Consider the following 26,404-nt stretch of genomic DNA (forward strand, 5'->3'; position numbering starts at 1 on the left):
GAGCGGGGAGGGGACAGAGTGTTAAGGAGCACTGCAGATCTGAGGCACAACAGCGCCCCCAGAGGCCTGGAGCTCACACCACAACACCAAGACGTCTACACTTTAAATGGAACCTGGCAGTGGACTCTGATCCACAGGCGGCAGGAACTAGTCCCTCACCGGGAGAGCAGCCGGGTGCCATTTACTCTGTCCAAAATCTATCAGGACAGACCTGTCAATCACCAGGAGCAGGGAGGAGCCAAGCGGGGGCGAAACTGGACTGGTCCCATATCTGTGGTCCAGGCCGAAGCTCCAAACTATCAAATAATGTTTTACAGAACTGCAATCACCCGGGGAGAATCAGCTGACAGGATCCCGTTAAAGCCCTATAGACATTGCATCTTATTCTCCAGAGCTGCACTCACTATTCTGCTGTTACATCGTGTCTTATCCTCCAGTCACCTCCAGAGCTGCACTCACTATTCTGCTGTTACATCGTGTCTTAACCTGCAGTCACCTCCAGAGCTGCAGTCACTATTCTGCGGTTACATCATGTCTTATTCTCCAGAGCTACACTCACTATTCTGCGGTTACACCATTTCTTATCCTCCAGTCACCTCCAGAGCTGCACGCACTATTCTGCTGTTACATCGTGTCTTAACCTGCAGTCACCTCCAGAGCTGCAGTCACTATTCTGCGGTTACATCATGTCTTATCCTCCAGAGCTGCACTCACTATTCTGCTGTTACATCATGTCTTATCCTGCAGTCACCTCCAGAGCTGCACTCACTATTCTGCGGTTACACCATGTCTTATCCTCCAGTCACCTCCAGAGCTGCACGAACTATTGTGCTGTTATATCAGGTCTTATCCTCCAGTCATTTCCAGAGCTGCACTCACTATTCTGGGGTTACATCGTGTCTTATCCTCCAGTTATTTTCAGAGCTGCACTCACTGTTCTGCGGTTACATCATGTCTTAACCTGCAGTCACCTCCAGAGCTCCGATCACTATTCTGCTGTTACATCGTGCCTTATCCTCCAGAGCTGCACTCACTATTCTGCAGCCACATCATGTTTTATCCTCCAGAGCGGCACTCATTATTCTGCGGCAACATCATGTCTTAACCTCCAGAGCTGCACTCACTATTCTGCCGTTCTATCACGTCTTATCCTCCAGAGCTGCACGCACTATTCTGCTGTTACACCATGTCTAATCCTCCAGTCACCTCCAGAGCTGCACTCACTATTCTGCGGTTACATCATGTCTTATCCTCCAGAGCTGCACTCACTATTCTGCTGTTACATCGTGTCTAATCCTCCAGTCACCTCCAGAGCTGCAGTCACTATTCTGCGGTTACATCGTATCTTATCCTCCAGAGCTGCAGTCACTATTCTGCGGTTACATCGTATCTTATCCTCCAGAGCTGCAGTCATTATTCTGCTGTTACATCGTGTCTTATCCTCCAGTCACCACCAGAGCTGCAGTCACTATTCTGCTGTTACATCGTGTCTTATCCTCCAGAGCTGCACTCACCATTCTGCTGTTACATCGTGTCTTATCCTCCAGAGCTGCAGTCACTATTCTGCTGTTACATCGTGTCTCATCCTCCAGTCACCTCCAGAGCTGCAGTCACTATTCTGCTGTTACATCATGTCTTATCCTCTGGTCACCTCCAGAGCTGCACTCACTATTCTGCTGTTACATCGTGTCTTATCCTCCAGAGCTGCGATCACTATTCTGCTGTTACATCGTGTCTTATCCTCCACAGCTGCAGTCACTATTCTGCTGTTACATCATGTCTTATCCTCCAGTCACCTCCAGAGCTGCAGTCACTTCTGCATCCTGTGATCTCCCCCACACACGGCAGGGTCCCGGCCGGGGTCTCCTCACCTTGTAGCCCACCTCGGGCAGTTGCCCCTTGTCCCAGTGCTCCGGGGTGGATTTGTCATTTGCCTTTGTTGGCTCTGACTTCCTATAAAACACAATACTCGTCTTGTTAAAGGCGCATCGCTGTGCCCGCAGGTGAAGGTACACGAGCTCGGCTGCACCGCGTTGTGGGAGATGCCGTGGAGAAAACTACATTCCTGAGCAGCGGGTGCTGTGTACACTACATGTCCCACAATGCAGTGCAGCAGGGCAGCGCCGCTTTTCAGAGCAGCAGCGCGATGACGCTCAGCCAGGAGGCGCTACTGAGCCCCCAGCGGTACGCGCTGCAGATGTCATCATGGGGGAACCACCTGTCTGCTCCGCTTTTACCTTTGTTTCCTCTTCTTCACATCCTCGGCCGACACAAACCTCGGCCTCCGGCACACCCGCCGCTCCGTGCCGTACTGCGTGTTCCTCTGCATCATTTCTAGGAGACAGGATGGAGACCGTCAGTAAGAAGGAATGAAAGGAAGGGGAAAACCCAGATAGGGAAAGAAAGGGGTGGGGAAACAATTGGAAAAGAGGGGCAAAGACTGAGGGAGGAGCAAAAATAGGAGAAGAAGGAAGGGCAACAATGGGGAATGGGAGGGGCAAATAATGAGGGAGGAGCAAAAATAGAAGAGGGAAGGGCAACAATGGGGAGTGGGAGGGGCAAATAATGAGGGAGGAGCAAAAATAGAAGAGGGAAGGGCAACAATGGGGAGTGGGAGGGGCAAATAACGAGGGAGGAGCAAAAATAGAAGAGGCAAGGGCAACAATGGGGAGTGGGAGGGGCAAATAATGAGGGAGGAGCAAAAATAGAAGAGGGAAGGGCAACAATGGGGAGTGGGAGGGGCAACAATGGGGAGTGGGAGAGGCAAATAATGAGGGGGGAGCAAAAAGAATGAGGGGGGCAAAAAATTAGTGAGGGGCAGAGAAAGAAAGGCAAAAATAGAAAAAGGGGCCAAAAATTAAAAAGTGTGGGACAAAAAGTAAAAAGGGAGGAGGATAGTGGAAGAGCGGGTGGCAGAGTGGAAAAAAAGGCGCATTTCATTAATTATATTAACGGGAAAAAAAGGAAACAATGAACTGTGAAGGGGTGGAGCATAGAGGAAGAGGGCAGGGCACAGAAGTGGGATGAGACAATACCTGCTTGCTTTCACTGGATCATTAAAGGGGAAGTCTGGGACTACGAGACTGATGGTTTGTCCTTATGATAGGTCGTCAGTATCTGCTCAGTGAGGTGGGGGGGGGGGGGGGATCAGCTGCTTCCGGGGCCGGCAGTGCTCACTGGTGCAGCACCCAGCTGTGGCCCCTATACAGATGACAAAACTGTACAGTTCTGACTGGTGGGGAGCGGTATTTCGATCAGACACTGAGGACCTAAATGATAAACCATCAATTTAACAGGCTTGGACATCCCCTTTAATAACGTGACAGTTTATTCCAACATTATGCAGTCATGTTACTCGCCATCATGTTATCATTGGAGGGGCTGACCCTTGGTACCCTCACCAGGACAGTTCTTTCCCAGGATCCGGCTTGTCTTGGTGCCAATTATAAAGTGCCGTCTCATCCTCCATACAAACATCACGTTATGGGAAATGACTACAGACCCCAGCGGGTCCTACAGCAGCCAGTGTCTGATGGGGGTAGATAACACCTCCCCTCCCCCACACATCTGATGCCCGCTGCACCCACCTCGAAAGCTCAGCACATAGTTGTATTTCCCAGCCTTGAACTGAATGTTGGCATTGGCATCGGATAGGAAAACATTTTCAAGGTCATTGCTTGTTATTGTGGATGAGGACATGTGGATGTCTGTCTGGAAGGAAACAACATGGATTAGACCTGCACATGTGGAGTCAGACTCCATTACAAGGAGCGTGGTACTTGATTCTCAAACTTCCGCAGACAAGATATAGTGTGCAGGTTTGGTTTTTTCCCCCCTCTTTGAAGAAGCGAGGGACCGCAATGGGTACGGCCTGTACGCCTTCATTCACCAACCTCTCCCTAACTTGCCAAGAGACTAGTACCATGCACAATGTTGGCTGTGATATATAAATAATAATTTCCTCATACAGCAAGGTGGAGAAGATCTTCTGCAGCAGTTCATGGACCGGCTCAAAGTGAATGAGTACAATACCATATTAACTTGGATAATAAAAGGAAAGTGGAATTTTCTTTTTAGACATTTAGCCAAAGTTCAAAATCGGCCCTTTTTGCCCTATTAAAAATACACATATTTGGTTTCGCTGTGTCCGTAATCAAAATATAAATGGGTTACGAAAAAAAAAAAAAAAAATTTAAGAACGTGAAAAATTGCAATAAAATGCAATAAGAGGCAATCAAAAAATTGTGTCTACCCCAAAATGGTGTCAATAAAAATGTCAGTTACGGGGCAGAAACTAAGTCCTCATCCAGCCCCAGATCACGAAAAATGAAGGAGTCACGCATCTCAGAAAATGACGACAAAGGCAATTATGACAGAAAGCAAGAAAGGGTGCACCACGGAATGCATATGATAATGTGAGACGTACGGGTGCTGCGAATGCAGAGTAAATTTAGTGGAAAAGAGGAAGGAAAAAAAAAAGACAATGTATATAGGACGAGAACACCAAAATATGAAATATACAACATTATTGATACCAAACAACAAAACAATTAAAAGCATTTACAACTGTAAAGACTCCCCTGTATCCACAAGGCAGCAGAGCGAAGGATATATGGGTATAGACAGTATATACAATATATGGTCACACAAGGCAGCAGAGCGAAGGATATATGGGTATAGACAGTATATACAATATACGGTCACACAAGACAGCAGAGCGAAGGATATATGGGTATAGACCGGATATCTATAATATAAGGCTGGGAGCGTCACTCTGTCCGAAGCCCCCGAGTGCTGGGGGGCCTGAGCAGGCGGGGACATCGGCGCGCTGTGGGGGTCAGGTGCCGGAGTCGCCGCTAGCTCAGGCCCCCGACACTTGCTATATTCACATGGCCTTGATCCAGCGCTGCGTGCCGCTTCGTGTTCCGGGTCCTCTGCCTGTGACGTTCACAGTTCTGAGGGCGCGATGACGTGCTTAATGCGCGCCGCCCTCTGACTGAACAGTCACAGCCAGAGGACCCGGAACACGGAGCGGCACGCAGTGCTGGATCAAGGCCATGTGAATATAGCAAGTGTCGGGGGCCTGAGCTAGCGGCGACTCCGGCACCTGACCCCCACAGCGCGCCGATGTCCCCGCCTGCTCAGGCCCCCCAGCACTCGGCGCCCAGCGACGATAGGTGAGTATGGTATTTTTTTTTTATATATCGCAGGAGCAGTGTACGGGGGCATATACTATGGAGCATCTTATGGGGGCCATCAACCATAATGGAGCAGCATACGGGGCATATGGATGGGAGCAGCAAATTACAGAACGGGGGCGCAGGATGGGAGCAGCACATGACAGAACGGGGGCGCAGGATGGGAGCAGCACATGACAGAACGGGGGCGCAGGATGGGAGCAGCACATGACAGAACGGGGGCGCAGGATGGGAGCAGCACATGACAGAACGGGGGCGCAGGATGGGAGCAGCACATGACAGAACGGGGGCGCAGGATGGGAGCAGCACATGACAGAACGGGGGCGCAGGATGGGAGCAGCACATGACAGAACGGGGGCGCAGGATGGGAGCAGCACATGACAGAACGGGGGCGCAGGATGGGAGCAGCACATGACAGAACGGGGGCGCAGGATGGGAGCAGCACATGACAGAACGGGGGCGCAGGATGGGAGCAGCACATGACAGAACGGGGGCGCAGGATGGGAGCAACACATGACAGAACGGGGGCGCAGGATGGGAGCAGCACATGACAGAACGGGGGCGCAGGATGGGAGCAGCACATGACAGAACGGGGGCGCAGGATGGGAGCAGCACATGACAGAACGGGGGCGCAGGATGGGAGCAGCACATGACAGAACGGGGGCGCAGGATGGGATCAGCACATGACAGGATGGGGACGCAGGATGGGAGCAGCACATGACAGAATGGGGGCGCAGGATGGAAGCAGCACATGACAGGATGGGGGCGCAGGATGGGAGCAGCACATGACAGAATGGGGGCGCAGGATGGAAGCAGCACATGACAGGATGGGGACGCAGGATGGGAGCAGCACATGACAGGATGGAGCAGCACATGACAGGATGGGGGCGCAGGATGGAGCAGCACATGACAGGATGGGGGCGCAGGATGGAGCAGCACATACCTGGATGGAGACCATATACCAATATAAATGCTCGCCACCCGGGCGTAGAACGGGTTCAATAGCTAGTACAATATATGGTCACACAAGGCAGCAGAGCGAAGGATATATGGGTATAGACAGTATATACAATATATGGTCACACAAGGTACCAAAACCACAATAGACAATAAATAGGGCACAAGAAAACGCAGCGATATACAATGACCTCTAGGTACAATATCGCACAGGAGACAGTGCTGTGAATACCGGACACTTGGACCACGTGGTAGGAGCCAATGAAGAAGTATAATAACTGTGAGGAGGAACAGGCAAGTGTCCGAGTGCGCCTCCCCCTGACGAAGCTGCAATTGCGGCGATACCCGTGGGGCTCTGCCTGCGATACCCGTGGGGCTCTGCCTGCGATACCCGTGGGGCTCTGCCTGCGATACCCGTGGGGCTCTGCCTGCGATACCCGTGGGGCTCTGCCTGCGATACCCGTGGGGCTCTGCCTGCGATACCCGTGGGGCTCTGCCTGCGATACCCGTGGGGCTCTGCCTGCGATACCCGTGGGGCTCTGCCTGCGATACCCGTGGGGCTCTGCCTGCGATACCCGTGGGGCTCTGCCTGCGATACCCGTGGGGCTCTGCCTGCACCCCTGGTTTATGGTACAAGCACAGCCTGGATCCTTCTTACAGGTCTGCCCCAACCAAGTGACACCTCAGGGCTTGGCACTCGCCTTTTTTTATAGTGAGTTTTTATAGGGCTGGTCTTATTGGGGTCAGTTCGCCTTTTCTGGGGGCGCCTACATTCGGTTTCATGTTCTCTCTTGGGTTATTGAGATCACCCCTATACTTCATATAGGAACCTTGTGAGATATTGCACCTAGAGGTCATTGTATAGTGCTGCATTCCCTGTGCCCTATTAATTGTCTATTATATTGTGGGTTTGGTACCTTGTATGACCATATGTTGTATATACTGTTTATACCAATACAAAGGCAATTATGACCCGTCTGCTCAGCAGCGCCACCATCAGGCTGTAATAAGGAGCTGCACCCTCACGGTACTGTGGCGGATGGCGGCACTCACCTCCCGGCCGTACTCCACCCAGGTGCTGTACTCGTCCCTCCAGTACCAGAGCCAGTCCGTGGTGAGGATGAAGTGCGGAGGTTTGGAGGCCGAGGACGGCGTGGACAGACGCTTCACCTGGTGTGACTTATGGGTCATGGTGTCAAAGTCCAGGGGAGGTTTCCTAGGAGAGAAGGGCTGGCAGGTAAGTCTGGATTACGCTGCGGGGGGACGGTGGTCGCCGGCGTCCGGTACCTGGTGTTGGGGTCGCAGTACGCCTGCTCGATGGCCTCCATGTTTGCACAGTCCTTCCAGACACCGTTCATACAGAGCTGCCACCGATACGGAAGCTGGTAGTGATCCCGCACGCAGCGCTCTGCAATGACAGGATGTGTAACAGAGCGCCCCCCATGTGCAGGGTGTGGGGGGACACGGGGGTCTCTTACCTTTGAAGCCACAGTTGTTTAATAAAAAGTAGAGGCAGATCTCATCGATGGGTTGGGGGGCTGCAGATTTCTGGGCGCCGGGTTTATCTGCGGAGCACGGAGTTGATTACTATGGTCTGGACAGACGGACCGGAACCACAGAGCTGACAATCTGAGACCCTCTAGGCCAATCACAAGGCAGCAGCCTCTGTGTGCGCGTGGGGGGTCCACGGCCGTGTAATTGGCCGGACAGGGGGCCGCTCGCCCTCGTACCTTTGGCAGCTGGGGACCTGGGTTCTGGCGGTGGTGCGGCGGAGCTGCCGTTCTTTATGGCGCTGGCGTTCAGGTAGATCTCCAGGATGGAGGGGACGAGGCTGGCGGCCAGACCCCACTTCAGCAGCTTTCGCTTCGTTTCCTCCGATGTCAGGTCATGTGACCTCTTGCATTCGCTCCCGAACCTGCAGTCGCCCTGCAGGAGATGCTGGCAGACGTGCAGCTTGTTGCAGCTGGTCTGAAAGGTGCAGGAGCCGTGCTGACCCTCGCCGCGGTTATAATGCGAGCAGACCTGTGACAGGAGAGGCGAAATACACAAGTATATCACAGACATTATTATTATTCATTTTTATAGCGCCATTTATTCCATGGCGCTTTACATGTGAACGGGGCAAATATAGACAAGTACAATAAACATGAGTAAAACAAGGCACACACAAGTACAGGAGGAGAGAGGACCCTGCCCGCGAGGGCTCACAGTCCGCAGGGGATGGGTGAGGATACAGGAGGAGAGAGGATCCTACACGCAAGGGCTCACAATCTACAAGGGATGGGTGAGGATACAGAAGGAGAGAGGACCCTGCCCGCGAGGGCTCACAGTCCGCAGGGGATGGGTGAGGATACAGGAGGAGAGAGGATCCTACACGCAAGGGCTCACAATCTACAAGGGATGGGTGAGGATACAGAAGGAGAGAGGACCCTGCCCGCGAGGGTTCACAATCTACAAGAGATGGGTGAGGATACAGGAGGAGAGAGGACCCTGCCCGCGAGGGCTCACAGTCTGCAGGGGATGGGTGAGGATACAGAAGGAGAGAGGACCTTGCCCGCGAGGGCTCACAGTCTGCAGGGGATGGGTGAGGATACACTAGGTGAGGGTAGAGATGGTCATGTGGCGGTTTAGTAGACTGGGGATCACTGCAGGTTGTAGGCTTGTCGGAAGAGGTGGGTCTTCAGGTTCCTTTTGAAGGTTTCCGTGGTAGGTGAGAGCCTGATGTGTTGGGGTAGAGAGTTCCAGAGTATAGGGGAAGCACGGGAGAAATCTTGGATGCGGTTGTGGGAGGAAGAGATGAGAGGGGAGTAGAGAAGGAGATCTTGTGAGGATCGGAGGTTGCGTGCAGGAAAGTACCGGGAGACGAGGTCACAGATGTATGGAGGACACAGGTTGTGGATGGATTTGTACGTCATGGTTAGGGCTTTGTACTGGAGTCTCTGGGCAATAGGAAGCCAGTGAAGGGCATGGCAGAGAGGAGAAACTGGGGAGTAACGGGGAGACAGGTGGATTAGTCGGGCAGCAGAGTTTAGGATGGATTGGAGGGGTGCCATAGTGCTAGAGGGGAGGTCAGAGAGTAGGAGGTTGCAGTAGTCAAGGCGGGAGATGATAAGGGCATGGACTAGTGTTTTTGTGGTTTCATGGTCAAGGAATGTACAGATCCGGGAAATGTTTTTAAGTTGGAATCGGCAAGAGGAGGCAAGGGCTTGGATATGTGGCTTGAAAGAGAGGGCAGAGTCAAGAATCACCCCAAGGCACCGAGCGTGCGGGAACGGGGAAAGTGAGCAGCCATTGACATTGATGGATAGGTCTGGTGGAGGGGTAGAGTGAGATGGGGGAAAGATGATGAATTCTGTTTTGTCCATGTTCAGTTTTAGAAAACGAGCAGAAAAGAAGGATGAAATAGCAGACAGACATTGTGGGATTTTGGTCAGTAAGGAAGTGAGGTCGGGTCCAGATAGGTAGATCTGCGTGTCATCAGTGTAGAGATGATATTGTAAACCGTGGGATTCTATGAGCTGTCCCAGGCCGAAGGTGTAGATGGAGAAGAGCAGGGGTCCTAGAACTGAGCCTCGGGGAACACCGACAGACAGGGGGCGAGGTGAGGAGGTGGTGTGTGAGAGGGAGACACTGAATGTTCGGTCTGTCAGATATGATGAGATCCAGGATAGGGCCAAGTCTGTGATGCCAAGAGATGAGAGGATCTGTAACAGGAGGGAGTGGTCCACAGTGTCGAAGACAGAAGATAGGTCCAGGAGGAGGAGGACAGGGTAGTGTCGCTTGCTCTTGGCGGTTAATAGGTCATTGGTCACTTTAGTTAGGGCAGTTTCAGTTGAGTGATGTATTCGGAAGCCAGATTGTAACCGGTCAAAGAGGGAGCAGGAGGAGAAGTGGGAGGACAGTTCAAGATGGACATGCTGTTCCAGTAGTTTTGAGGCATAAGGGAGAAGGGATATCGGGCGATAGCTGGACACAGAGGATGGGTCAAGGGAGGGTTTTTTGGAGGATGGTGTGATTGATGCGTGTTTGAAGGATGAGGAGAAGACACCATTTGTAAGTGAGAGGTTGAAGAGTTGTGTTACGGTTGGGATGAAGACTTTTGCGAGGGTAGGGATGAGGTGGGATGGGAGCGGGTCAAGGGTGCAAGTGGTGAGATGTGATCTTGATAGAAGGATGGAGAGCTGATCGTCTGTCATGGTGGAGAAGCTGGCTTAGGAACAGGGCTGAGAAGTTAAGAGGGGCATTGGGGGCTGCGGGCCACACGCCATAGCGTGGAGAAAAGAGGAAGCCCGGATTAATACACTACAGCTCTATGAAAGCCGGTCAGAGCCAGAGTCTATTTACTGACAGCAAGCAGAGATCATGGTGCTAACCCTATAACTACTGCAGGCAATCATTGTGGGGTGCTGCTGTTAACCCTTTAACTACTGCAGGCAATCACTGTGGGGCCCTGCTGTTTACCTGCAGCAGTTAAAGGGTTAACAGCAGCTCCCCACAGTGACTGCCTGCAGCAGTTAAAGGGTTATCTATTAGGGTGTCCATCAAGCCCCATGGCAACTATGTGCCTAGTAAAGTCCCCCATTACTGCTGTCTTCATGCTCCCAAGAAACCAGAGATCAAACGTTCACGTCAACCCAAAACAAGTCGTTTTCACTGCACAGCGCCCCGCTGTGGCGGCCACATGACGGTACTCACGTCCGGCAGCAGGTTTGGGTCGTTCTGCAGCAGGAGGCGCCGCAGCTCCGGGATGGCCACGCCGCTCAGGTGATACTTCTGCAGGATTTGCGCCGTCTGTTCGCTGTCGATGGAGTGACTGAACTTACATCGCGGCCTGGAATGGAAGAGAGGAGTCAGTGCTGACTAGAGTTGAGCGACCTTGACCTTTTTAGAGTCGAGCCGGGTTTTGCGAAACCCGACTATGTCCAAAGTCGGGTCGAGTGAAATCGGCCGATTATGACGTAAAGTCGGGATCGACCGAAACACGAAACCCAATGCAAGTCAATGGGGCAGCATAGTCGGCAGTGAGTGGGGGCCAGGAAAACACCTAGAGTGGCCATTTTAATGTCAAAACCATCCATTCTTCTTAATGAAGCTTGTCAAGCGTAATTTACCTTATAATAATTGGAAGGCATTTGAAATTGGGGGTCATTTGGCTAAAGTTGTGGGGGGTAGGGCTGGTTCAAGTAATTAGTGGGCCCAGGAAATCTGGACCACGTCACGGCAGTGGAGCAGGGAGAGGTAAGTATTTCAACTTTGCAAGTGCTGTGAACCTGAGCAAGCAGGGGGGGCCCACTCGTTGGCATTGGCACTGGCACAGGGCCCCTCAAAGTACAGCGGTGTGTTTGCATGGCGGGGGCGCCTCCCACCGGCAGCAACACTTTTGCGTACTATGAGAGGCCCTGTGCCAGTGACGTCGCCAACTAGTATTCCTCCCCCCACCTGATGAAGGAACCTGCACTTTCATCTGCACCTTCCTCTTTGTCCCCGTGTAAGGTGGTATGGTATGCGGGAAGAGCAACCTGACTTTCAGCAGGGTCACAATGTTGTTGTGTAGCGTGCACGGGGAATGTTGCGTTATGGGTCAATGTACCAGCAGACTCATCTATCACTGGCTGGGCAATGGGCACGATGAAGTGGAAACACAGATATAGGCCCAAAGAAGAAAGTGGGCTAAATGCAGTTCAAAATTGGTAACACAGGAATAACCAGGGGGCATTGCAGTGGAGGACAACTGGAATGAGAGGCTGACACAGAGAGTAGGGCCAAATCAGTAAGTAGTCGAAATGCAGTTCAAAATTGGCAACCGTAGTAAACAGGCGGCACAGCTTTGTTCAGTGGAGGAGAACAGCAAGGAGTGGCAGACACCGATAGTAGGCCCCAAACCAACTAGTACGCCAAATGCAGTTGTTCCATTTAACCACAATTTAATGAGAGCCTGAAGATAGAAGCTCAGGAAAGGCAACCTGGGGAACACCTTGGAGTGTAACACACCATCTCTCTCCACCCCATACCCATTTTGTATGGCCTAATGCAGTGTACTTTTCTACAACTACTAAACGAGAGTCGGAAGACCGAAGCAATGGCAAGGAAACCTGGGGAACACCTTAGAGTGTAACACACCCTCTCCCTACACCCCATACCCAATTTGAAGGCCTAATGCAGTGTAGTTTCCAAGAACTACTAAACGAGAGCCGGAAGATCGAAGCTCAGGAAAGGCAACCTGGGGAACACCTTGGAGTGTAACACACCCTCTCGCTACACCCCATACCCAATTTGAAGGCCTAATGCGGCGTAGTTTCCAACAACTACTAAACGAGAGCCGGAAGATCGAAGCTCAGGAAAGGCAACCTGGGGAACACCTTGGAGTGTAACAAACCCTCTCTCTACACCCCATACCCAATTTGTAGGCCTAATGCAGCGTAGTTTCCGACAACTACTAAACGAGAGCATGAAGATCGAAGCTCAGGAAAGGCAACCTGGGGAACACCTTGGAGTGTAACACACCCTCTCTCTACACCCCATACCCAATTTGTAGGCCTAATGCAGCGTAGTTTCCGACAACTACTAAACGAGAGCCGGAATATCGAAGCTCAGGAAAGGCAACCTGGGGAACACCTTGGAGTGTAACACACCCTCTCTCTACGCCCCATACCCAATTTGTAGGCCTAATGCAGCGTAGTTTCCGACAACTACTAAACGAGAGCCGGAATATCGAAGCTCAGGAAAGGCAACCTGGGGAACACCTTGGAGTGTAACACACCCTCTCTCTACACCCCATACCCAATTTGAAGGCCTAATGCAGTGTAGTTTCCAAGAACTACTAAACGAGAGCCGGAAGATCGAAGCTCAGGAAAGGCAACCTGGGGAACACCTTGGAGTGTAACACACCCTCTCGCTACACCCCATACCCAATTTGAAGGCCTAATGCAGCGTAGTTTCCAACAACTACTAAACGAGAGCCGGAAGATCGAAGCTCAGGAAAGGCAACCTGGGGAACACCTTGGAGTGGAACACACCATCTCTCTACACCCCATACCCAATTTGAAGGCCTAATGCAGAGTAGTTTCCAAGAACTACTAAACGAGAGCCGGAAGATCGAAGCTCAGGAAAGGCAACCTGGGGAACACCTTGGAGTGTAACACAACGTCTCTCTACACGACGGAAGGGCTGATTCTTAGGAAGGAAGGCTGTTGGAAATAAGCATTGCGCGTCCGAGGGTGATTATATTCTTATTAGGTATATACTCACCCTCGGACGCGCCCTGCTTCTTTATTTGGAATGAATGTTTATTTGCAATGTGGTGTTGACTTTCTCTATTATTTTGGTAATTAATGATTTTATTATTTTCATTATTTTGCATCTTCTCGGCAATAATATAAAGAAGACGCGACAGGACAACACTCGGTGGATGCCATATGTGTGTTTTCAATTTAAAAAAACTTTCAGTTAACTACTTGCAGGAGAAAGTAATTGTAGCTGGTGGCCATTTTTAGTACTGTACCAGATTAGAGTTGTGTGTTTGTTTTTAATGTTAAAATGTCTGCATTTGATATCTCACCAGTATTTTCTTTTTTATAAGCAAAATACTTATTTTTATATTTTCTGATGTTGGTTCCAGGGGTACACGGCCAGCAGTGCCCTGGTCAGTGTAGTAGTAGTTGAAAGAATGGACCGCAGACAGGCATCGAAGGCCTAAAATAATAACACATGGCTGTAGGCAATTTTAAATTGGTTCCAGGGGTACACGGACAGCAGTGGTGTGGTCAGTGGAGGCCTAGTGGAAGGAGTGACCGCAGACAGGCATCGAAGGCCTAAAATAATAACACATGGCTGTAGGCAATTTTAAATTGGTTCCAGGGGTACACGGGCAGCAGTGACCTGGTCAGTGTAGTAGTAGTTGAAAGAATGGACCGCAGACAGGCATCGAAGGCCTAAAATAAAAAAATTGGGCTGGCTGTAGGCAATTTTAAATTGGTTCCAGGGGTACACGGGCAGCAGTGGTGTGGTCAGTGGAGGCCTAGTGGAAGGAGTGACCGCAGACAGGCATCGAAGGCCTAAAATAATAACACATGGCTGTAGGCAATTTTAAATTGGTTCCAGGGGTACACGGGCAGCAGTGACCTGGTCAGTGTAGTAGTAGTTGAAAAAATGGACCGCAGACAGGCATCGAATGCCTAAAATAATAACACATGGCTGTAGGCAATTTTAAATTGGTTACAGGGGTACACGGACAGCAGTGACCTGGTCAGTGTAGTAGTAGTTGAAAGAATGGACCGCAGACAGGCATCGAAGGCCTAAAATAAAAAAATTGGGCTGGCTGTAGGCAATTTTAAATTGGTTCCAGGGGTACACGGACAGCAGTGGTGTGGTCAGTGGAGGCCTAGTGGAAGGAGTGACCGCAGACAGGCATCGAAGGCCTAAAATAATAACACATGGCTGTAGGCAATTTTAAATTGGTTCCAGGGGTACACGGACAGCAGTGGTGTGGTCAGTGGAGGCCTAGTGGAAGGAGTGACCGCAGACAGGCATCGAAGGCCTAAAATAATAACACATGGCTGTAGGCAATTTTAAATTGGTTCCAGGGGTACACGGACAGCAGTGACCTGGTCAGTGTAGTAGTAGTTGAAAGAATGGACCGCAGACAGGCATCGAAGGCCTAAAATAAAAAAATTGGGCTGGCTGTAGGCAATTTTAAATTGGTTCCAGGGGTACACGGACAGCAGTGGTGTGGTCAGTGGAGGCCTAGTGGAAGGAGTGACCGCAGACAGGCATCGAAGGCCTAAAATAATAACACATGGCTGTAGGCAATTTTAAATTGGTTCCAGGGGTACACGGACAGCAGTGGTGTGGTCAGTGGAGGCCTAGTGGAAGGAGTGACCGCAGACAGGCATCGAAGGCCTAAAATAATAACACATGGCTGTAGGCAATTTTAAATTGGTTCCAGGGGTACACGGACAGCAGTGACCTGGTCAGTGTAGTAGTAGTTGAAAGAATGGACCGCAGACAGGCATCGAAGGCCTAAAATAAAAAAATTGGGCTGGCTGTAGGCAATTTTAAATTGGTTCCAGGGGTACACGGGCAGCAGTGGTGTGGTCAGTGGAGGCCTAGTGGAAGGAGTGACCGCAGACAGGCATCGAAGGCCTAAAATAATAACACATGGCTGTAGGCAATTTTAAATTGGTTCCAGGGGTACACGGGCAGCAGTGACCTGGTCAGTGTAGTAGTAGTTGAAAAAATGGACCGCAGACAGGCATCGAATGCCTAAAATAATAACACATGGCTGTAGGCAATTTTAAATTGGTTACAGGGGTACACGGACAGCAGTGACCTGGTCAGTGTAGTAGTAGTTGAAAGAATGGACCGCAGACAGGCATCGAAGGCCTAAAATAAAAAAATTGGGCTGGCTGTAGGCAATTTTAAATTGGTTCCAGGGGTACACGGACAGCAGTGGTGTGGTCAGTGGAGGCCTAGTGGAAGGAGTGACCGCAGACAGGCATCGAAGGCCTAAAATAATAACACATGGCTGTAGGCAATTTTAAATTGGTTCCAGGGGTACACGGACAGCAGTGACCTGGTCAGTGTAGTAGTAGTTGAAAGAATGGACCGCAGACAGGCATCGAAGGCCTAAAATAAAAAAATTGGGCTGGCTGTAGGCAATTTTAAATTGGTTCCAGGGGTACACGGGCAGCAGTGACCTGGTCAGTGTAGTAGTAGTTGAAAGAATGGACCGCAGACAGGCTTAGAAGGCCTAACATAACAAACTTGGGCTGGCTGTAGGCACTTTTAAATTGGTTCCAGGGGTACACGGGCAGCAGTGGTCTGGTCAGTGGAAGTCTAGTGGAAGGAGTGACCGCAGACAGGCTTCCAAGGCCTAACATAACAAACTTGGGCTGGCTGTAGGCACTTTTAAATTGGTTCCAGGGGTACACGGGCAGCAGTGGTCTGGTCAGTGGAAGTCTAGTGGAAGGAGTGACCGCAGACAGGCTTCCAAGGCCTAACATAACAAACTTGGGCTGGCTGTAGGCACTTTTAAATTGGTTCCAGGGGTACACGGGCAGCAGTGGTCTGGTCAGTGGAAGTCTAGTGGAAGGAGTGACCGCAGACAGGCTTCCAAGGCCTAACATAACAAACTTGGGCTGGCTGTAGGCACTTTTAAATTGGTTCCAGGGGTACACGGGCAGCAGTGGTCTGGTCAGTGGAAGTCTAGTGGAAGGAGTGACCGCAGACAGGCTTCCAAGGCCTAACATAACAAACTTGGGCTGGCTGTAGGCACTTTTAAATTGGTTCCAGGGGTACACGGGCAGCAGTGGTCTGGTCAGTGGAAGTCTAGTGGAAGGAGTGACCGCAGACAGGCTTCGAAGGCCTAACATAACAAAATTGGGCTGGCTGTAGGCACTTTTAAATTGGTTCCAGGGTAACACGGCCAGCAGTGGCCTGGTCAGTGTAGTAGTTGTAGAAAGAAGGGACCGCAGACAGGCTTCGAAGGCCTAACATAACAAAAATGTCAAAACAATGGTATTGTCAGTGCCAGGCATTGAAGGATGTCAGCGGCTAGACTACACATTGGTGAAGCTGTGAGAGATAATTTTGCTAGTGGTAGAGCACTGTTTGAGCTGGGGGGGGGAACTGTCTTGTGGCCGGCGGTACAGGCACAGGGCCCCTCATATTACAACGGTGTGTCTGACGTTGGGTGCGCACCACCACCGCCAGAGACACTTTATTGTACTATGAGGGACCCAGTGGCAGTGCCGTCGACCAAAAGCGGCCACACCCACCTCTTCAGACAAACAGCACTCTCAAGGGTCCAAGCGCAAAGTGGCGATAGCACGGCCCCGTGTGGGGAGTTTGGCCATTTCGTGAGGTGGAAACATGTCGTATGCTGGACAATCAGGTGAAGAAAATTACGAGATTGGAAAAGTCATTCAGAATAGTCCACAGGCAAGACCTTTTCATAGGAAAGCTAGGTGTCAGCCGGGCAGGGTGGGGCAAAAGATTTTGAAATCCAGTTGTGGTTCATTTTAATGAAGGTTAGATCATCTACATTTTGGGTAGCCAGACGAGTCCTTTTTTCTGTTAGTATTGAACCTGCAGCACTGAATACTCTTTCTGATAGGACACTAGCTGCCGGGCAAGCAAGCTCCTGCAATGCATATTCTGCCAATTCTGGCCAGGTGTCTAATTTGGATGCCCAGTAATCAAATGGGAATGACGGTTGAGGGAGAACGTCGATAAGGGATGAAAAATAGTTTGTAACCATACTGGACAAATGTTGTCTCCTGTCACTTTGAATTGATGCTGCAGTACCTGTCCTGTCTGCGGTCATAGAAAAATCACTCCACAACCTGGTCAGAAAACCCCTCTGTCCAACGCCACTTCTGATTTCTGCCCCTCTAACACCTCTGGTCTGCTGGCCCCTGGAGCTCGTGTGAGAACGATCACGGGCGCTGTGTGCAGGGAATGCCAGAAGCAAACGGTCAACAAGAGTTGATTGTTTTGTTGCTAATATTAGTTCCAAGTTCTCATGTGGCATAATATTTTGCAATTTGCCTTTATAGCGAGGATCAAGGAGGCAGGCCAACCAGTAATCGTCATCGTTCATCATTTTTGTAATGCGTGTGTCCCTTTTGAGGATACGCAAGGCATAATCCGCCATGTGGGCCAAAGTTCCCGTTGTCAAATCTGCGGTTGTGCTTGGTTGAGGGGCAGTTGCAGGCAAATCTACGTCACTTGTGTCCCTCAAAAAACCAGAACCCGGCCTTGCCACGCCACCAATTTCCCGTGCCCCCGGGAAAGCTTCCTCATTAAAAATATACTCATCCCCATCATCCTCCTCATCCTCCACCTCCTCTTCGCCCGGTACCTCGTCATGTACACTGCCCTGACCAGACAATCGCTGACTGTCATCAAGGCTTTCCTCTTCCTCTGGTGCAGACGCCTGATCCTTTATGTGCGTCAAACTTTGCATCAGCAGACGCATTAGGGGGATGCTCATGCTTATTATGGCGTTGTCTGCACTAACCAGCCGTGTGCATTCCTCAAAACACTGAAGGACTTGACACATGTCTTGAATCTTCGACCACTGCACACCTGACAACTCCATGTCTGCCATCCTACTGCCTGCCCGTGTATGTGTATCCTCCCACAAAAACATAACAGCCCGCCTCTGTTCGCACAGTCTCTGAAGCATGTGCAGTGTTGAGTTCCACCTTGTTGCAACGTCTATGATTAGGCGATGCTGGGGAAGGTTCAAAGAACGCTGATAGGTCTGCATACGGCTGGAGTGTACAGGCGAACGGCGGATATGTGCGCAAAGTCCACGCACTTTGAGGAGCAGGTCGGATAACCCCGGATAACTTTTCAGGAAGCACTGCACCACCAGGTTTAAGGTGTGAGCCAGGCAAGGAATGTGTTTCAGTTGGGAAAGGGAGATGGCAGCCATGAAATTCCTTCCGTTATCACTCACTACCTTGCCTGCCTCAAGATCTACAGTGCCCAGCCACGACTGCGTTTCTTGCTGCAAGAACTCGGACAGAACTTCCGCGGTGTGTCTATTGTCGCCCAAACACTTCATAGCCAATACAGCCTGCTGACGTATGCCAGTAGCTGCCCCATAATGGGAGACCTGGTGTGCAACAGTGGCAGGTGCGGATGGAGTGTTTGTGCGACTGCGGTCTGTGGACGAGCTCTTGCTTCTGCAGGAGGACGAGGAGGAGGAGGAGGAGGGGGTGCGAACGGCTACAGACAACTGTTTACTAGACCGTGGGCTAGGCAGAACTGTCCCAAACTTGCTGTCCCCTGTGGACCCTGAATCCACCACATTTACCCAGTGTGCCGTGATGGACACGTAACGTCCCTGGCCATGCCTACTGGTCCATGCATCTGTTGTCAGGTGCACCTTTGTGCTCACAGATTGCCTGAGTGCATGGACGATGCGCTCTTTAACATGCTGGTGGAGGGCTGGGATGGCTTTTCTGGAAAAAAAGTGTCGACTGGGTAGCTCGTAGCGTGGTACAGCGTAGTCCATCAGGTCTTTGAAAGCTTCGCTTTCAACTAACCGGTAGGGCATCATCTCTAACGAGATTAGTCTAGCTATGTGGGCGTTCAAACCCTGTGTACGCGGATGCGAGGCTAAGTATTTCCTTTTTCTAACCATAGTCTCATGTAGGGTGAGCTGGACTGGAGAGCTGGAGATCGTGGAACTAGCGGGGGTGCCGGTGGACATGGCAGACTGAGAGACGGTGGGAGATGGTATTGTTGCCGCCGGTGCCCTAGATGCAGTGTTTCCTACTACGAAACTGGTGATTCCCTGACCCTGACTGCTTTGGCCTGGCAAAGATACCTGCACAGATACAGCAGGTGGTGCGCTAAATGGTGGTCCTACACTGCCGGAAGGGATGTTGCGTTGATGACTAGCTTCATTGGCCGAGGGTGCAACAACCTTAAGGGACGTTTGGTAGTTAGTCCAAGCTTTCAAATGCATGGTGGTTAAATGTCTATGCATGCAACTAGTATTGAGACTTTTCAGATTCTGACCTCTGCTTAAGGAAGTAGAACATTTTTGACAGATGACTTTGCGCTGATCAATTGGATGTTGTTTAACCCCTTCAAGACCCAGCCTATTTTGACCTTAAAGACCTTGCCGTTTTTTGCAATTCTGACCAGTGTCCCTTTATGAGGTAATAACTCAGGAACGCTTCAACGGATCCTAGCGGTTCTGAGATTGTTTTTTCGTGACATATTGGGCTTCATGTTAGTGGTAAATTTAGGTCAATAAATTCTGCGTTTATTTGTGATAAACACGGAAATTTGGCGAAAATTTTGAAAATTTCGCAATTTTCACATTTTGAATTTTTATTCTGTTAAACCAGAGAGATATGTGACACAAAATAGTTAATAAATAACATTTCCCACATGTTTACTTTACATCAGCACAATTTTGGAAACAAAATTTTTTTTTGTTAGGAAGTTATAAGGGTTAAAATTCGACCAGCGATTTGTCATTTTTACAACGAAATTTACAAAACCATTTTTTTTAGGGACCACCTCACATTTGAAGTCAGTTTGAGGGGTCTATATGGCTGAAAATACCCAAAAGTGACACCATTCTAAAAACTGCACCCCTCAAGGTACTCAAAACCACATTCAAGAAGTTTATTAACCCTTCAGGTGCTTCACAGCAGCAGAAGCAACATGGAAGGAAAAAATGAACATTTAACTTTTTAGTCACAAAAATTATCTTTTAGCAACAATTTTTTTATTTTCCCAATGGTAAAAGGAGAAACTGAACCATGAAAGTTGTTGTCCAATTTGTCCTGAGTACGCTGATACCTCATATGTGGGGGTAAACCACTGTTTTGGCGCATGGCAGGGCTTGGAAGGGAAGGAGCGCCATTTGACTTTTTGAATCAAAAATTGGCTCCACTCTTTAGCGGACACCATGTCACGTTTGGAGAGCCCCCGTGTGCCTAAAAATTGGAGCTCCCCCACAAGTGACCCCATTTTGGAAACTAGACGCCCCAAGGAACTTATCTAGATGCATAGTGAGCACTTTGAACCCCCAGGTGCTTCACAAATTGATCCGTAAAAATGAAAAAGTACTTTTTTTTCACAAAAAAATTCTTTTAGCCTCAATTTTTTCATTTTCACGTGGGCAACAGGATAAAATGGATCCTAAAATGAGTTGGGCAATTTCTCCTGAGTACACCAATACCTCACATGTGGAGGTAAACCACTGTTTGGGCACATGGTAAGGCTCGGAAGGGAAGGAGCGCCATTTGACTTTTTGAATGAAAAATTATTTCCATCGTTAGCGGACACCATGTCGCGTTTGGATAGCTCCTGTGTGCCTAAACATTGGCGCTCCCCCACAAGTGACCCCATTTTGGAAACTAGACCCCCCAAGGAACTAATTTAGATGCCTAGTGAGCACTTTAAACCCTCAGGTGCTTCACAAATTGATCTGTAAAAATGAAAAAGTAATTTTTTTTCACAAAAAAATTCTTTTCGCCTCAATTTTTTCATTTTCACATGGGCAGTAGGATAAAATGGATCATAAAATTTGTTGGGCAATTTCTCCCGAGTACGCCGATACCTCATATGTGGGGGTAAACCACTGTTTGGGCACTCGGCAGGGCTCGGAAGAGAAGGCGCGCCATTTGACTTTTTGAATGGAAAATTAGCTCCAATTGTTAGCGGACACCATGTCGCGTTTGGAGAGCCCCTGTGTGCCTAAACATTGGAGCTCCCGCACAAGTGACCCCATTTTGGAAACTAGACCCCCCAAGGAACTTATCTAGATGCATATTGAGCACTTTAAACCCCCAGGTGCTTCACAGAAGTTTATAACGCAGAGCCATGAAAATAAAAAATAATTTTTCTTTCCTCAAAAATGATTTTTTAGCCTGGAATTTCCTATTTTGCCAAGGATAATAGGAGAAATTGGACCCCAAATATTGTTGTCCAGTTTGTCCTGAGTACGCTGATACCCGATATGTGGGGGTAAACCACTGTTTGGGCGCACGGCAGGGCTCGGAAGGAATGGCACGCCATTTGGCTTTTTAAATGGAAAATTAGCTCCAATCATTAGCGGACACCATGTCACGTTTGGAGAGCCCCTGTGTGCCTAAACATTGGAGATCCCCCAGAAATGACACCATTTTAGAAACTAGACCCCCAAAGGAACTAATCTAGATGTGTGGTGAGGACTTTGAACCCCCAAGTGCTTCACAGAAGTTTATAACGCAGAGCCATGAAAATAAAAAAAAAAATTATTTTCTCAAAAATGATCTTTTAGCCTGCAATTTTTTATTTTCCCAAGGGTAACAGGAGAAATTTGACCCCAAAAGTTGTTTTCCAGTTTCTCCTGAGTACGCTGATACCCCATATGTGGGGGTAAATCACTGTTTGGGCACATGCCGGGGCTCGGAAGTGAAGTAGTGACGTTTTGAAATGCAGACTTTGATGGAATGCTCTGTGGGCGTCACGTTGCGTTTGCAGAGCCCCTGATGTGGCTTAACAGTAGAAACCCCCCACAAGTGACCCCATTTTGGAAACTAGACCCCCAAAGGAACTTATCTAGATGTGTGGTGAGCACTTTGAACCCCCAAGTGCTTCATAGAAGTTTATAATGCAGAGCCGTGAAAATAATAAATACGTTTTCTTTCCTCAAAAATAATTATTTAGCCCAGAATTTTTTAATTTTCCCAAGGGTAACAGGAGAAATTTGACCCCAATATTTGTTGTCCAGTTTCTCCTGAGTACGGTGATACCCCATATGTGGGGGTAAACTACTGTTTGGGCACATGCCGGGGCTTGGAATTGAAGTAGTGACGTTTTGAAATGCAGACTTTGATGGAATGCTCTGCGGGCGTCACGTTGCGTTTGCAGAGCCCCTGATGTGCCTAAACAGTAGAAACTCCCCACAAGTGACCCCATTTTGGAAACTAGACCCTGAAAGGAACTTATCTAGATGTGTGATGAGCACTTTGAACCCCCAAGTGCTTCATAGAAGTTTATAATGCAGAGCCGTGAAAATAATAAATACGTTTTCTTTCCTCAAAAATAATTATTTAGCCCAGAATATTTTATTTTCCCAAGGGTTACAGGAGAAATTGGACCCCAAAAGTTGTTGTCCAGTTTCTCCTGAGTACGCTGATACCCCATATGTGGGGGTAAACCACTGTTTGGGCACACGTCGGGGCTCAGAAGGGAAGTAGTCACTTTTGAAATGCAGACTTTGATGGAATGGTCTGCGGGTGTCACGTTGCGTTTGCAGAGCCCCTGGTGTGCCTAAACAGTAGAAACCCCCCACAAGTGACCCCATTTTGGAAACTAGACCCCCCAAGGAACTTATCTAGATATGTGGTGAGCACTTTGAACCTCCAAGTGCTTCACAGACGTTTACAACGCAGAGCCGTGAAAATAAAAAATCATTTTTCTTTCCTCAAAAATTATGTTTTAGCAAGCATTTTTTTATTTTCACAAGGGTAACAGGAGAAATTGGACCCCAGTAATTGTTGCGCAGTTTGTCCTGAGTATGCTGGTACCCCATATGTGGGGGTAAACCACTGTTTGGGCACACGTCAGGGCTCGGAAGTGAGGGAGCACCATTTGACTTTTTGAATACGAGATTGGCTGGAATCAATGGTGGCGCCATGTTGCGTTTGGAGACCCCTGATGTGCCTAAACAGTGGTAACCCCTCAATTCTAACTCCAACACTAACCCCAACACACCCCTAACCCTAATCCCAACTGTAGCCATAACCCTAATCACAACCCTAACCCCAACACACCCCTAACCACAACACTAACCCCAACACACCCCTAACCCTAACCACAACCCTAATTCCAACCCTAACCCTAAGGCTATGTGCCCACGTTGCGGATTCGTGTGAGATATTTCCGCACCATTTTTGAAAAATCTGCGGGTAAAAGGCACTGCGTTTTACCTGCGGATTTTCCGCGGATTTCCAGTGTTTTTTGTGCGGATTTCACCTGCGGATTCCTATTGAGGAACAGGTGTAAAACGCTGCGGAATCCGCACAAAGAATTGACATGCTGCGGAAAATACAACGCAGCGTTCCCGCGCGGTATTTTCCGCACCATGGGCACAGCGGATTTGGTTTTTCATATGTTTACATGGTACTGTAAACCTGATGGAACACTGCTGCGAATCCGCAGCCAAATCCGCACCGTGTGCACATAGCCTAATTCTAAAGGTATGTGCACACGCTGCGGAAAACGCTGCGGATCCGCAGCAGTTTCCCATGAGTGTACAGTTCAATGTAAACCTACGGGAAACAAAAATCGCTGTACACATGCTGCGGAAAAACTGCACGGAAACGCAGCGGTTTACATTCCGCAGCATGTCACTTCTTTGTGCGGATTCCGCAGCGGTTTTACAACTGCTCCAATAGAAAATCGCAATTGTAAAACCGCAGTGAAATGCGCAGAAAAAAACGCGGTAAATCCGCCATAAATCCGCAGCGGTTTAGCACTGCGGATTTATCAAATCCGCAGCGGAAAAATCCGCAGAGGACCAGAATACGTGTGCACATTCCTAACCCTAACCCTAGCCCTAACCCTAGCCCTACCCCTAACCCTAACCCTACCCCTAACCCTAACCCTACCCCTACCCCTAACCCTAACCCTACCCCTAACCCTACCCCTAACCCTAACCCTATTCTAACATTAGTGGGAAAAAAAAAATTTCTTTATTTTTTTATTGTCCCTACCTATGGGGGTGACAAAGGGGGGGGGTCATTTATTATTTTTTTTATTTTGATCACTGAGATAGATTATATCTCAGTGATCAAAATGCACTTTGGAACGAATCTGCCGGCCGGCAGATTCGGCGGGCGCACTGCGCATGCGCCCGCCATTTTGGAAGATGGCGGCGCCCGGGAGAAGACGGACGGGACCCCGGCTGGATCGGTAAGTATGATAGGGTGGGGGGGGACCACGGGGGGGGGATCGGAGCACGGGGGGGGGAATCGGAGCGCGGGAGGGGTGGAACGGAGCGCGGGGGGCGTGGAACGGAGCACGGGGGGGCTGGAACGGAGCACGGGGGGTGGAACGGAGCACGGGGGGGGGTGGATCGGAGTGCAGGGGGGGTGATTGGAGCACGGGGGGGTGATTGGAGCACGGGGCGAGCGGACACGAGCACGGGGGGGAGCGGAGCACAGGGCGGAGGGGAGCCGGAGCAGTGTACCGGCCAGATCGGGGGGGTGGGGGGGCGATCGGAGGGGTGGGGTGGGGGCACACTAGTATTTCCAGCCATGGCCGATGATATTTCAGCATCGGCCATGGCTGGATTGTAATATTTCACCCGTTATAATGGGTGAAATATTACAAATCGCTCTGATTGGCAGTTTCACTTTCAACAGCCAATCAGAGCGATCGTAGCCACGAGGGGGTGAAGCCACCCCCCCTGGGCTAAACTACCACTCCCCCTGTCCCTGCAGATCGGGTGAAATGGGAGTTAACCCTTTCACCCGGCCTGCAGGGACGCGATCTTTCCATGACGCCGCATAGGCGTCATGGGTCGGAATGGCACCGACTTTCATGACGCCTACGTGGCGTCATGGGTCGGGAAGGGGTTAAAAAAATGCCAGACTGCACTCTTTCTAGCATCGGATACCTTTTCAGGCATTGCAGACTGAGCTTTAACCGGATGGCCACGCTGTCCTCCACCAGGTTTTGGCTTTGCCACGCGTTTTGGGCAAGATACGGGCCCGGCAGATGGAACCTGTGGCGATGTTGATGCCTGCTGCGGCCCCTCCTCCTCCTCTGCTTCAGAACTGCTGCCGCCTGCACCCTGTTCCCCCAATGGCTGCCAATCGGGGTCAAGAACTGGGTCATCTATTACCTCTTCTTGTAGCTCCTGCGCAACTTCGTCTGTGTCACCGTGTCGTTCGGTGGTATAGCGTTCGTGATGGGGCAACATAGTCTCATCAGGGTCTGATTCTTGATCAGCACCCTGCGAGGGCAATGTTGTGGTCTGAGTCAAAGGACCAGCATAGTAGTCTGGCTGTGGCTGTGCGTCAGTGCACTCCATGTCAGATTCAATTTGTAATGGGCATGGACTGTTAACTGCTTCACTTTCTAAGCCAGGGACGGTATGTGTAAAGAGCTCCATGGAGTAACCCGTTGTGTCGCCTGCTGCATTCTTCTCTGTTGTTGTTTTTGCTGAAGAGGACAAGGAAGTGACTTGTCCCTGACCGTGAACATCCACTAACGACGCGCTGCTTTTACTTTTACCAGTTTCACGAGATGAGGCAAAAGAGCTAGAGGCTGAGTCAGCAAGATAAGCCAAAACTTGCTCTTGCTGCTCCGGCTTTAAAAGCGGTTTTCCTAATCCCAGAAAAGGGAGCGTTCGAGGCCTTGTGTAGCCGGACGACTAACCTGGCTCCACAGCTCCAGACTTAGGTGCAATATTTTTTCCCCCACGACCACCTGATGCTCCACCACTACCACTACCCTCATTACCAGCTGACAATGAACGCCCCCGGCCACGACCTCTTCCACTAGACTTCCTCATTGTTTTAAAAACGTAACCAAACTAACGTTATTTGTTGCAGTCACACAACTTACACGGTGAGCTATAACTTCAGTATGATTTAGCTACCCCTTTACAGGTTGGTGAGACCACAGCGAAAATCAGGCCCAATGTTACACACTCTTTTTTTGGTGGCTGCAAATTAGAGAGATGCCCCACACGCAGGACTGTCACTGAAGCACAAATGTTAATA

The 26,404-nt window shown here is 49.9% G+C and overlaps 1 protein-coding gene across 1 annotated transcript in view; it reads right to left on the reverse strand.

Annotated features, from left to right (window-relative positions):
* LOC138674967 (protein mono-ADP-ribosyltransferase PARP12-like) overlaps nt 1–26,404 on the reverse strand; it is a 33,515-nt gene that overhangs the window by 1,299 nt on the left and 5,812 nt on the right. The window contains exons 2-9 of the mRNA XM_069762849.1: nt 10,851–10,986; nt 7,886–8,177; nt 7,634–7,720; nt 7,443–7,563; nt 7,209–7,371; nt 3,588–3,711; nt 2,238–2,334; nt 1,872–1,953 (exon numbers count right to left, since the gene is read on the reverse strand). Of these exons, the coding sequence (XP_069618950.1) occupies nt 1,872–1,953; nt 2,238–2,334; nt 3,588–3,711; nt 7,209–7,371; nt 7,443–7,563; nt 7,634–7,720; nt 7,886–8,177; nt 10,851–10,986 (1,102 nt within the window). The remainder of the gene's footprint in view (nt 1–1,871; nt 1,954–2,237; nt 2,335–3,587; nt 3,712–7,208; nt 7,372–7,442; nt 7,564–7,633; nt 7,721–7,885; nt 8,178–10,850; nt 10,987–26,404) is intronic.

The sequence above is a fragment of the Ranitomeya imitator genome, chromosome 4 (assembly GCF_032444005.1).
Source record: "Ranitomeya imitator isolate aRanImi1 chromosome 4, aRanImi1.pri, whole genome shotgun sequence".
NCBI lineage: Eukaryota > Metazoa > Chordata > Amphibia > Anura > Dendrobatidae > Ranitomeya > Ranitomeya imitator.